The sequence below is a fragment of the Nyctereutes procyonoides genome, unplaced genomic scaffold, assembly GCF_905146905.1.
Source record: "Nyctereutes procyonoides isolate TBG_1078 unplaced genomic scaffold, NYPRO_anot_genome, whole genome shotgun sequence".
NCBI lineage: Eukaryota > Metazoa > Chordata > Mammalia > Carnivora > Canidae > Nyctereutes > Nyctereutes procyonoides.
In genome coordinates, this window is record NW_026575051.1 from 34,377,658 (window position 1) to 34,391,173 (window position 13,516).

General features: G+C 34.2%; 1 protein-coding gene across 17 annotated transcripts in view; it reads left to right on the forward strand.

The window, feature by feature from the left end:
- RIMS1 (regulating synaptic membrane exocytosis 1) overlaps window positions 1-13,516 on the forward strand; it is a 473,974-nt gene that overhangs the window by 79,638 nt on the left and 380,820 nt on the right. For 16 of the 17 annotated variants that reach the window (XM_055330491.1, XM_055330492.1, XM_055330500.1 and 13 more), the window contains exon 2: window positions 3,833-3,913. The exons of the other annotated variant lie outside the window; for it this stretch is intronic. In XM_055330491.1, coding sequence (XP_055186466.1) covers window positions 3,833-3,913 — 81 coding nt within the window. The remainder of the gene's footprint in view (window positions 1-3,832; window positions 3,914-13,516) is intronic. 17 annotated transcript variants of the gene reach the window in all.

A 13,516-nucleotide genomic window follows, 5' to 3' on the forward strand; every position in this document is an offset into this window, starting at 1 on the left:
CTAATATTTTTAATTAGTGATCTGCAAATTAGAAAATTGTGTATTTTAAATTTTTTTTCATTTTCTCAATCTTAGGTTATTTTAACTGTCTCTAAAATTTCCTATGACAAATGCAGACTAGTACAATAACACTCGGGGAATAAGCACAAATGCGCTTTTTCTCCAGACACTATTTGAATGTACTTATCTCCATTGATGATAGGAGTAAAATTCAAAAATCAAGAGACAGAGAACAGAAATGTAAACATGTCATATCTATTTGACAGCTTAGTGCACAGTATATAGTTTCCTGACATTAGTCATGAAAGATAAAACAATTTAGATAAAGTTCAAATTGAGATAAAGTTTCATAAAATAGTGTTTTGTTTTGTGTTTTGCAGGTGGGTCAAGGGGAGTGGGTAGTTATTATAGGATCCAAAATAGAAGCTCAAAAGAGAGAAAGTAATTATGTAAATTGTGTTTTTTGAAGGCATTTGGGATTTTTAACTTACATACTCTAAGTATCTGGAAACACATTTAGTTCCTGCTTGGAAAGATGAAAGTCTAACCATAACCTCATTGACAGGCTTGTGGCAGTTTGAGTTTCTCCTGTGTGTCTGTGCACGGAAGAGTAGAAGTGGTTGAGTGGGCAGTTGGCAGCCATTCATCGCATTGATTGCAGTCATTCATAAAACCCAGCAGTGCTGAGGGTGGAGTCAGGAGGAGCGTTCCCCTGTGGTGGTTGCAGAATGTCTCATTTGCATAAATCTGCAGTAATGCTTGAGTAATGAGAGGATGCTCACTTGCAGTTTGAAGACTGTTAAGAGTCCACATCTGATAAATCCTTGAGGAATTAAAGATGTTGCAAATAAGAGGTCAAACCCCTTGAACTGCTAGTCTCTTGATCCATAGTAATTCTGGGAAGTCAGCACTTTGGCAGTGTTTGTGGCCTCCTTATGTCTGGCTGAAGGAATGAATCATATGTAGAGGAAGACACTTAATAGCTACAATAGCTACAACATATTGAAATACTGTATTTCTTAAGTATGAGGGGTCTATGTGATTCAAGTTTAATGCATGGGAGATGATAGAAGGCACTGGTGCTGAACAATTTCTGCTTATCAGAACTGTCAAAACTATTACAGCTTATCCCTCCAAATGTAATATGCCAGACACAACACAATCCAATTATAATTTTAAAGAAATGTTAATCAACACAAGCTAACACAAATCTTGAGTGTATTATATATATTTTTTACATCTTATGTAACTATATGAGCGTAGGGGTTTTTTTAAAAATCTTTTCTTTCTTATATCTAGAAGAAATTTCAGCTAAAAAGAAGTCAAATTAGAAAATGTAGGAATATATATATACCATAGTTTAGAGTCCCATCAAATTGGTTGAATCCGAAACAAATAGTTTTTACGCCGAAAACACAGATTCAGTAGCCAGCTGTATGTATCACTGTAGTCTTGTAATCAGAATATATGTTAGTATGAAAAATGTTACCTGCTTTTTAAAAATTAAAGTATATTAAGTACATCTCAAATTATATTTATTTTTTAAAGGTTTTGTTTGTTAATTTGAGAAAGAGCAAGTGCGAGTGAGAGAGAGAGAGCAGGAGCAGAGGGGCAGGGGAAAAGGGAGAAGCAGGCTCCCTACAGGGAGCCTGCTGTGAGGTTCAGTCTGAGGACCCTGGAATCACCATCTGAGCCAAAGTCAGACACTTAACTGACTGAGCCATCCAGATGCCAAAAATTATACTTAAGTTCATTGTAAATACTACATTTTTTGAATATTGATGTATCTGTTTTCATTATCTAGTACATAAAGTTCAGAAACTCGAATAAAGTTTTTATTTGAAAGATTCTATATTTGTGCAGACAGAAGCAGTGTGTCAGCTGTTGTACTTTTACACCAAAAGCACTGGGCACTTGAGATTAGATGAGAGTTTTCTTACATAGACGTAGTCTTTCACTTAGGGAAACAGTTTGCTTAGAAGTCTACCTTTGGTGCTGGCTGATAATCCACATTTATTAGAAAAGAGTTACTTAAAAGCATATCTAAGGAAAACTGTAATTAAAATGGCTGATTTATTTTAAAGCTGTGTATAAGTTCCTGAAACTTTAGGGGAAAAAAAGAAATAAACTAAGACAGAAGGTTGCATATGGTTTCCCATAGATATAATTCTTCAAAATGTTTTCCAAAGTTGGTGATATTTCCAATATTTTAACGAACCAGTGCATGTAGATTTAATATGCTAAATGTACTATTTTTAGTTGAGTGGGAATTGTTAAAGATTTTCCAGTGCTATGAAATATAACTTCCTTGTACTTTGGATAAGTTAGACCAACATTTCAGAGCTCAGAAATCCCAGAACATTATTTTGCTCTAATGAGTGCCTTGTTAGTTACTGACTTAACCCTTGTTGCCTGAGTGGCTTTCTCCTTCCATGAAATGAAACAAGAACAGAAGGCCTTGTGTTCCTGTGGATGTCTTTGACTTCCATCTCTTGACCAGTCCATTAAGAGTTTAACATTAGTTCTTGACAAATGCTACATTTATGTACTTTGATCCTCCAAGTATATCAAGTCTTTGAAATGATACCATTTTCTTTTCTCGTTACATTACATATTGATTTCTAAGTCTTAGATGACCTTGTTTGGAATGAGCAGTATGTGTGTGTGCACGTTTCTGTGCGTTGTGTCCATGTTTCCTTGTATCATTTCTTTCAGAAGTGGAGAATTTTGCCATGCAGCTTTTAGCTCTGGGAAAACAATATATCTGCCACTGCCTCACCAGTGATCCACTTCTGGAATAACATGACTGGTTTTAAATATTAGTAGTGTAGTTGAACATCCCAGAAGCCTCCATGGAAGTTGTAAGAACCAGATTCATGTTTGAGAATGCTGGGTCCTAAGGGGCTTTTCCATGTTACAAAGTCTAAGATGTGGGGTCTCAGCTTTGTAACCAAGGGTTTCCCTATTCAAAGCAATATTTTTTAAAGCTCTTGAAATGAAGGCATATCTGAGCCATCCAAGTACAGCCTTAGGCGGGGGTGTTTTTTAATTTCTGCCAATGAATCTCTTCAATGCTCGGCATGCCCTGTTAACACAAGGGTAAGAGTATCCTCTGCTGCCCTTTGGAGCTCTGTTATACTGTCTATCCTCTGCATTTAGTTAGCCTATAATGGGGGATTTAAGACACAAAATCCTTTTGCTATTTTTTTTCACATGGTGGAGGTATTTTCTCTATTTATTTTACATATACACACATACAAACACACACACAAATACCTTATATATGAACATTTCCTTCTAAGTCTTTCTCTTTTCTTAACTTGAAGGGGTTTTGAACATGGAGAATGTCTTCAGGCCTGTTAGATCTCTTTTTGCATAAAGCAAAAAACATGTGTGGTAATGAATGGCATGAAATAAGTCCATATCTTTTAGTAAAATAGCCAAAGCCACAGAAAATCCTGCCCATCTTTTAATATATCAGTGCAACAGTTGTTCGTATTTTTAAACTTTCAGATGTTATCACATGATGAAGCCAAAGCTTTCAGTAGCATTTCTTCTATGGGGAAAACTGCTGACAATCATTTTATTGGTGCTAAAAGGAAAATCAAATTAAAAAGCTAGAACAGATTTTATTTGGGTATAATTGAGCTCTTGGAAGTGTAAGTCAAAAATATCCAACTCTAAGGGCTTTTCCAGGGCCTCCAGGTTAAGATCAAAGGGGCTTACAAAGATTTTCCATTAGACTGTGTTTTCAGTACCATGTTTAATTTCTAGATATGTTCTACCCTTTTTATAATTAATAGTGCGTTGTGCTGTCTATCATGCACCCCAGGTGTGTTGTCAGGGACATGGCGAAGCCTGCTGCCTGCAAAACACCAAGAAATGCTGAAAACCAGCCCCACCAACCTTCACCGTGAGTATGGCATTAGTTTTATGGACTGAAAATGTCGTCTCTTACACAGATCACTGATTACAGATATATTAATTCACTTTGCATGTGGGAGTAGATACTCTGATTGCTCATGTATGTGTAATAAAAAGGCTACTATTTAATCAGATAAAATTATCTGGAAACATGAGCTCTGTATTAAGTATCTTTGTTAAATGAAGTTTCTAATGCCATATTGGAAGCATAAAACTAATTAGAGGAGAGGGACAGATTTTTAGGGCTCTAGGGAGGCAGAAATTATGTGCCTTATGGATTTGGAATGTACGTGGGCTGCAGCCTAAGACTTGAGGGTAAGGCAAGGTAAAGAGAGGGGGGTGTGTAAGTAAGAGAAGTGCAGAGGTAGTCCATTACCCACCCTCACCATATCATTTAAAGGTATGGACAATCGAAAAGAGTGAATTGCCCATCTAGTTTCATTTTTATTATTGCAACCTCAAGTGTAGATACTAGTGAAGAGTTAAACATTAACATAACGGGGAAGCAAGAAGTAGAAAAGAAACCAAATAAGTAAATTCCAAGTTGTGAATGTGGATTTTGATGAGATAAAATGTCAATAGCTTTAAAATTCTGCAGAGTACAGGATATATTCAATCTTCTGACAAGAACTATGCTCTTAATAAGAAAAATTAAACATTCCCTTAAAATGTCTCAGTAGCAGCAATACTCGGCTTAATCATTACAGCCAAGTAGTTACTACTGGGAAATGTCTCCTTCCAAGGGTTTTATCAAACACCTCTGAAGAAATGTGTCTTAAGAGTGATTTTCTATAGATTTTTTTAGTTGAGAATTCTTTGAAGTATACCAAAATAAAGTGATAAAATTGTAAAATGTGAGAAGAAAAGTAAATTTTTATAATTCTTCTACTATGACAAGTTTTTATTAGCATTGGCAAAGACCAAAATTAAATAAGGCATTAAATCCTTATATTTTGTATATTACAGTCAGTCACAAATCATTTAAAATTATGTTTTAGAAAACAAAATTTTGGTAAATACATTTCAAGAGGCTCAGTACATCAGTTATAGATTTTATCTCAGACTTTAAGTATACTTGAATATCATCTTCTACATTTTACCAGTATTTTTCAAGGAATAAAAATAATTTTTATTTACACATAGTAAAAAATGACTTCTAATTACATTGACAAAAGTACAAAGTTGGAAGAAGTATTCTAAATGGTGTTGCCATATTTTTTTTTCTATAAATGTTCTTGCTCTAAAGCCATTTTTCTGATAATTGAACTTTCCTTCATAGTTCATGGAAAATTTATCATCTCTACTTCTTATGTTCTAGGCATTGCAAGACATTTTGTTTTGTATTAGGATTATATTAGGATTCAATCTATTTCTGGGAAAGTTCTTTAGGGAATTAATATTGATTTTAAAATGTTGTATTCCACATATTGAGGTTCCATTTTAATTGGTCCCACTTGATCTAATGTCCATTTTAAATTGGAGTTATTAGATATAGAACAGCAATTGTCATCCTTCCCAACAATACTTTAGATCACTTTTCTTTATTATATTTTTTACATTCCATAGACGTAAGAGTTGTAGAAATATGTTGTAATTTACCTTGTACCTAGTGGAACTTTCCTGGTAGCCCCTCTGAGTATAGTGGCCTAGAGGAAGCAACTGTTGTAGTTCCTTTGGAGCCTCTATTCTGACCACTTCTTTGCTCACCTAAACTTTTTGCATTAAAATAGTGAACCTCTCTTTAGGTGAATTCAAGTATTTAAAGTTTGCAATTCTTTCCTTATCTTGCTGATTCTCTATATAGTGTGTTTGTAATTTGAGCTCTCCTTATCCATATATGTGCCTTTCTAGGTTGATAAGAAAAAGGCAATAATAAATTGCTGGCTAATCAGAATTTTAGATTTGTGAGTTATAAACCATGAGTTGGTCTGAATATCAATAAAGGCTACTTTTTTGCTTTTTAAATTTTGAATGGAATGTAAGAGATTAGAAAATCCAAGAAAGAATGTATCCCAGCTTAATATTGTGGGATGAATTTAAGTTTCTGTGTATGACAACTAGGTAAAAATATAAAATTTAATAAACACTATATTTAGTTATAAGGATGTCCTAATGGCTTTTAATTAGGAGGGTAGCATAGATTTGCATTATATATGTGTGTGTGTAGGTATATAAAATATGTATTACTTTGACAGAAGTGGGGAAAATGGACTAAGAATGTGATGTGGGCAAAACTAGGGACAAGCAAATCAATTAATAGACTATTGTAATAATCAAAAGAAAGACGATAATGTCTTATAGGAGTAGCAGAGGGTGTAGGAAGGAAACATTTCAGGAGCTGAGTAAGGATTCACATTGGCAGTGCTTGATTGTCCATTGAATATGATTTGTAAGGAAAGAGTTTAGGGAGACTATCATATCAATTGTTTGATAATTAAGGACCTGACAGAAAAAGTGGAATTAAAGAACCAAACTAGGTCTAGGTAGGTAAGCAGTGAGGAGTTTGCATTTTGATATAATGATTTTGTGGTACCTGTGCATTATCCTAGGGTACAGGTCCAAGAAATAGTTGGGTATATGAAACTGAAACACTCAGTTAACTGGGACAGGAGATGACATCACTAAAAGATATATAGTTAGAAAAAGATAATAGAGTCCTAGGTAAAAATCAATGCATAATGAATAGGCAAAAGAAAAGGATCCCCTGACTCAGCTGAGAAATAATAATTTAAAACATAGAAGAACCAGAAGCCAAGGTAATAGAGGGGCTCAAGAGGTATCTCCAATAGTATCAAATGCAGCAGAAAATCAATGAATAACTTCAGAGATAAAAAATGTCCTTAGGATCTGGCCATTTGGAAGTCATTGGTGGCATTTGTCATAGCAGTTTAAATATGTAAGTGGGTGGAAATACTCTATTTTGATAGTTGTGAGGAGTAAATGACAAGTCAGGAAAAGGAAATAGTGATTGTATATGACTTTTAAAAAGGCTTGACTGTGTGGGTGTGGAAAAAAGAGAGAGAGTGGTAGGTAGACAGGAAGTAGGGCAACTATACTTATGTTACTTGGTACATTCTACTTGCAAGTCTAGATTGATGAATACACATGTCAATAAACTTTATATTTTTGATAACTGTGTATATAATCTATCCAAGGATTCTTTTTCAGTTGTTATTAAAATGTCACTTAGTCATATTTTAGACATGCTGCATAAGTTGTCATCACTTAAAGTAATAAAGTGCAATATGTTAAAAAATGATTTATTCTGTTTGGGGTTGATGTGGGTCAAGGAAGGATATACCAAGCCTGCAGTAGGTAATACGAGTTTTGAAAGGAGAATAGTTTGATAGGTAGGCAGTTTTGGAGTACAGTCTTCTGGGAGAGAACAATTGTCCTGAGTCCCAAAACATCAGGTTGTGCTGGGGTAATTTAAAACATGTTCTCATTGTTGGAGCCTGAGAACATGTGTATGTGTATTTGTGTGCTGTGTGGTCATATGGGTGGGTAGAAGTTCATGTGTGTGGGGGTGAGTGTGAGCATGTATGTGAAAGAGAGAGAAAGACAGGAGGTAGGAAGTGCTGCATCAGAATCTCTGAAGAACAGGACGTTTGTCTAATTTGGAGAAAGTATATAATTAATTGTGCCTTGTCTTAGGTTTTATTTTTAATACTGTATTTTGAAATTTGACATACCATTATGGGTTTTTGATTTTTTTAGAGTGATTTTGGATTTAAAAAGTCTGAGAGATTCTTGTCTATTCATCAGTATCAGTCTTAGATCTTAACAGGGATAAGTAGGAGAGGTAAGAGATAGGGTAGATTTGAGAAAATTTCCCAGGTGGTATAATTAGAGTATAGTGATTCATTATATATAGTAATAAAGCAAAAATGAGGGGAGACAACTCACTTTATCTCAAGAGATTTAGTGAATGTGATAAAATCAAGAAGAGAGTTAATTTAGGCATGAAAGCAAGTTTAGATTTAGCATTAGATTTATGTATTAATGGCCAAAGGTATCTCCATTTGAAACATCCAGAAGATATTTGGCTCTCCATATCTCAAACTCAGGAGAGGGTTAGATGAGATGTGCTAATTTGTAAGTAGTTGCTTTATAATAAAAGCCATCAGGACAAATGAAATAGCATGGGGAGAAAATATAGAGTTGGAAGGAAAAACTGGAAAAGGCAGTGTAGAAGGTATCATCTGTATTGCAACAAAGAGCAGAGGAATTAAGTAAATTATGCAAGATCATGAAAAAACAAACTTGTCCCAGTTTTCCTGGAACTATCCATGTTTCAGTACTGCAAGTCACATGTTTTGGGAATCCAATTCCCTGCACCGTCCTGGAAAAATTGGGATGATTAGTCATACTAGAATGGGTGAAGTTGGAATTTGAAAGTAAAAATCCAGAAAATGAATGTATAACCAAAGAAAAAATATATTTATACAATGTTTGTATTACTGTGGAAGGTGACATTATCAGGAAAAAATTGAATCCAGAGGTATATGTATCGTTATTCAGTCTTTCTTGGTTTTGTTTTTGTTGCTGATTGCCTGCTTTTTAAAATGAACATGCAATTCACATGCCATATGTACAATTCACCTTTCATGGAGTACAATTTAGTGTTTCTAACAAAATTATGCAACTATCACTGCTTTATAACTTCAGAACATGATGATCACCCCAAAAAAGAAATCTACTACCCATTAGCAGTCATTCATTCCCCTAGTCTCCTCAAACCCAGTTCATAGCAACCACTAATTTACTCTTTCTCTATGGATTTGCCTTTTCTGGACATTTTACATAAATGGAAGCATGGAATATATGGACTATTTATGTCTGGTTTTATCATTTAGCATAATATTTCAAGGTTTACCCATGTTACACATCTATCAATACTTCATCCCTTTTATTTCCAAATAATATTCTTTTGTACGTATATACCACTTTTTTGTTTACCCATCATCCATGAGTTACGTGGACATTTGGATTGTTTCTAGTATTTAAGCTATTGTGTAAAAAGCTGCTTTTAACATTTGTATACATTTTTTGAGTGAATATATGTCTTCAGTTCTTTTGAGTATAAACCTAAGAATGCAATTGCTGGGTCATTATAGCAACTATATGTTTACATTTTTTTAGGAACAGTCAAATTGTATCTTAAAGCAGCTGCACCATTTTACATTCCTACCAGCAATGTAAAAGGATTCCAATTTCGCTACATCCTTGCCAACACTTGGGATTGTTAGTATTTTTTGTTAGCCATTCTTGTGGGTATGAAGCACGTGAATGGCTATTTCATTGTGGTTTGATTTGATTTCTGTAGTGAATAATGATGTTGAGCATCTTTTCCATGTACTCATTGGTTATTTATATATGGCTTCTTTGGAGAAATGTTGACCAGAATCTTTTGTCCATTTTTAATTTGGTTACTTGTTATTATTGTTGAGTTGTAAGAATTCTTTATATGTAATGGATACTATATCCTTGTCAGAGAAATGATTTGCAAATATTTGCTCCTATATAGTGAATTATCTTTTCATTTTCTTAGTACCTTGAAGCACAAGTTTTTAATTTTGATGAAGTCCATGTGATCTATTTTTCTTTTGGTTACTTGTACTTTTGATGTCATATCTAAGAAACTATTGTGAAATCCAAGGTCATAAGGATTTACCTCTGGATTTTCTTCCAGGAGTTTTATAGGTTTAGTTCTTATCTTTAGGTCTTTAATCCATTTTGAGTTACTCTTTGTATATGGTGTGAGGTAGAGGCCCAATTTCATTCTTTTGCGTGTTGGAATCTAGTTGTCAAAAAGTGGTAACAAACAACAAAAAAAAGTGGTAACAGCAGATCTCTATCTTGCTCCTCATCTAGGAAGAAAGCTTTCAGTCTTTCTCCATTAAATACGATGTTTGTTGTGGAGTTCCAGTTGTTTTTTTTTTTTTTTTTTCTTCAGGTTTAAGATGTTTCTTTCTAGCATGTTGAGTGTTCATATCATGGAAGTATGTTGGATTTTCTCAGATGCTTTTTCTGTACCTATTGAGATGGTAATGCCCTTTTTATCCATTATTTAATTAACATGGTGTACTGCTTTGATTGATTTTCATATGTTGAACCAATCTTGTATTCCTGGGATAAATCTCACTTGGTTATCCATTTTATATGTTTCTTTATTTGATTTGCTATTATTTTTGAGGATACACACACACACACACACACACACACACACACACACACACACATATATATATATATATATATATATATATATATATATTTATAAGTGGCATTAGTCCGTGGTTTCCCTGTGATTTCTTTGATTTTGGTATCAGGGTAATTTTGGCCTCATAGAATGAATCTGGAAGTATTCTCTACTATTCTATTTAGGAAGAATTAGTTAAAGATTACTATAATTTTTTTTCAGATGTTTGGTAGAATTTACCAATGAAGCCATCAGCTTCTTTGTGGGAAGCTATTTGATTACTTAAATTCTATTTTATTTGAACATTTATAATGGTTCTGTATAAATGTATATGTATGTTTAGGTAAGTGTACTGCATATGAAGTCCTCACATCTTCGGGAAAGCTCATATTCAAAAGTTAATTCTATATTACTCTTGAACCATTCCTTATTTTGAATTTTTGATACTTGTGATTTCTAGTTCTAGAAAATAAATTTAACTCTTTTGTGTGTTCACATGTATAACCAATTTCATAATTTAAAACTTACAGTGTAACCTCAGAGTCTGGGTTCAGTATAGCTACAGCCAATCAGAAAGAAAAGATCTTGTAGACATAATTTCTTTAATAATTTTGAGATTCTTTGAGTTTCTCTGATTACCTTTGGGAAAAAAATAGAAACTGGTTTTAATATGGTGTTTATTTTTATTTCTAAAAATTATGTTCGTCGTATGTTTGTAAGTCCTGTAAGTATCAATTTCATTTATTTAACAAAAAATGATTTTAAGTTCCAGGTAAAAATGCAAATTATTAGTCTCAGAATTTTACTTTGCCGTTCTGTCTTTATCCTTTCTACTTCGTTTCTAGAAATGATCTCTCTGTGCAGTGGTAATTCATATCCTGGACTGGATCATTAAGTACCATCTGCATTGAAGCTTTTGACATGGGTATGTGTGTCACACATACTCTTCTTTTCCCCTTCTTCACAGCTTCAGATGAGTCAGCCTTGAATTGACAGGGAGGCTGTATCCAAATTTTTCTTTTAATAGGCATACTTTTTCAGGTATCAAGGGCATGGCTTTTTTCAGCAACAACTGTCTTTGTTCAGATTAATTATAACATAGGGGTTTCTGAGGACTGATATGTATGGGATCAGAATGAATTTAATCATGTCAATGTGGTAGCTTATATTTAACCTAATTTTAAAATAGCCTTGAGAATCAAAAAATTAACAAGAAAAATATATATTAATATATATACTTTTCCCATAATGTGTGAGAAGTATACATGTGTCTTTATACTTGATTATATGGTTTTTCATTTAAAATCATATCTAACATCAACATTGTATTTTATACTAGATAACAGATTAAACAAAAGTGTGTTTCTGAAATTGTTAACAGTTGGACAGAGCCCTTGTCACCATGTCACTGTACCTTTAAGCCCTGCATTCCAGACATGATTCAGGTTGTTTATACTAAATGCCCAAAATTCTGTCTTGCTGTAGTAATGGATGGCAAAAATTGCATGAATAATACAGAAAATTGGGCAACCCACTGACAGACTATCACCACCTCAGATACAACTCCATAATAAATACAATGATTCCTCTCAAAAACCTGGGGGAGACCCTGTGAATACCAGAATCTAGCCTGCTTTTCCCTAGGTTTCCTGATCTTGCCTCTCTGCACTTCCTGAGTCATGTGGTGTTCTCTGCTCCTGAAGTTTAGCAGATTTTATACTCAGTCTTTTCCACATTCTCTTAAGTTCTGATCTCTGCTCAGGTATGGTCTGCTCCTTCATTGGGGACCTGTTAAATCAGCTTTGGATGAGAAGGTAGCATTGAGGAGAGGGGAAATGAACGTCAACTGGTAGAGATTGTGTAGTAGGAGAAGCTGTTCACTGCTTGCTTTCCAGAGAGTCAGGCTATTAATTATTCCTTCAATAAATATTTATATATCTGTTTTTTGTGCAGAGCCTAGTACCAGCCACTGGATATGATGATGGACAAAGCAGAATCTTTGTCCTTGTAGAAGTTAGAATGTGTAGGAGAGGATCTAAACAGCAAACATAGATGACAAAATTCTTATTTTTAACAAAGGGCTAAACTGAATGCCATGTTAGAGAATTACACTGGGAAATCTATTTAGAAAACATGTTCAAGGAAGGCTCTGAGAGATGACATTTAAGGAGAGGCTTGAAAGATGAGAAATCAGCCTTGTGAAGAGTCAGCAGAAAGGAATTCCAGTTGGACAGGATGGTGTGTGGAGTGGATCTTAAATGGAAACCAGTGTAGCATGGTTGGGAAACTAAAAGAAAGCAGAGAAATGTGAGGGGGAGGGCAATGGATGAGACTGATAGGATAAGCAAGGGTTCCAACTTAGAAACCTCTCAGATCTTAGGATTTTATGTAAGACTATTGAGAAGCCCTTGCAGTAGTTCAGAAAAGGGAGAATTATGATCCAATGTAGTGTGGCAAGTGGGTTGGGTGAAGATAAAAGAACCTTAGGAGGCAGTTGTAGTGGTTTAAGCAAAATATAATTGTGGCGTGGACTCTGCTGGTAGCAATAGAGATGGAGCAAGTGAAATTTAGTGATGTTTGATGAAGTTTAGTGTAATTTAATGAAGTTTTGGAAGTGGTGAAAGAGGAGGGGAACCTAAATGGCTCAGTTCATTGGGCATCCAACTCTTGATTTAGGCTCAGGTCATGATCTCAGGTCATGAGATCAAGCCCTGCATTGGACTCTGTGCCCTTCATGGAGTCTGCTTGAAGTTCTCTCTCTCCCTCTGCCCTCCCCTCCACCCCCACTCTTGCATACACACTCTCTCTCAAAATAAATAAATAAAACATTAAAAAAAAAAGATTTTAAAAAGGAAGAGGAGAGAACTTCTGGTGTATACTGAAGGGAGGAGGCTGCAAGTCATATGTATAATCTCTGATATGTGTAACAGGTTGAATGCATTGAATGCATAATGTATAGTAACATGTTTTCTCATAAAATATTAAGCATCTTATGTACACATACATATCTTAAAAGGCACATGTGAATGAAAAATTTAGAAATCTCAATTATATTACTTTAGGTAAATTTGCATAGAATGTCAAATATTGAAAGTAAAAAATGATGAAAAGTAAAATTGAATAAAAATTGAAACATGATTAAACTGTGCCATTTTAAATGTTTGCTCTTTTGTGATTTTTTTTTGCACTCTCATATTCTGTTCGGATAGAAGATTTAATAATTTTGTAGGTGTTCTTTACTACAGGAAATAAATATTCTAAAATATATACTAGATAAAAATATTGCTCCTTTTTGGAAAGATATCTCATTTTGTAGTAAAATTCAGCCAAAAAGAAAGGGAATATATTTCCATATGCAAAAGATCTTTTAACTATATATTTTATCATGAA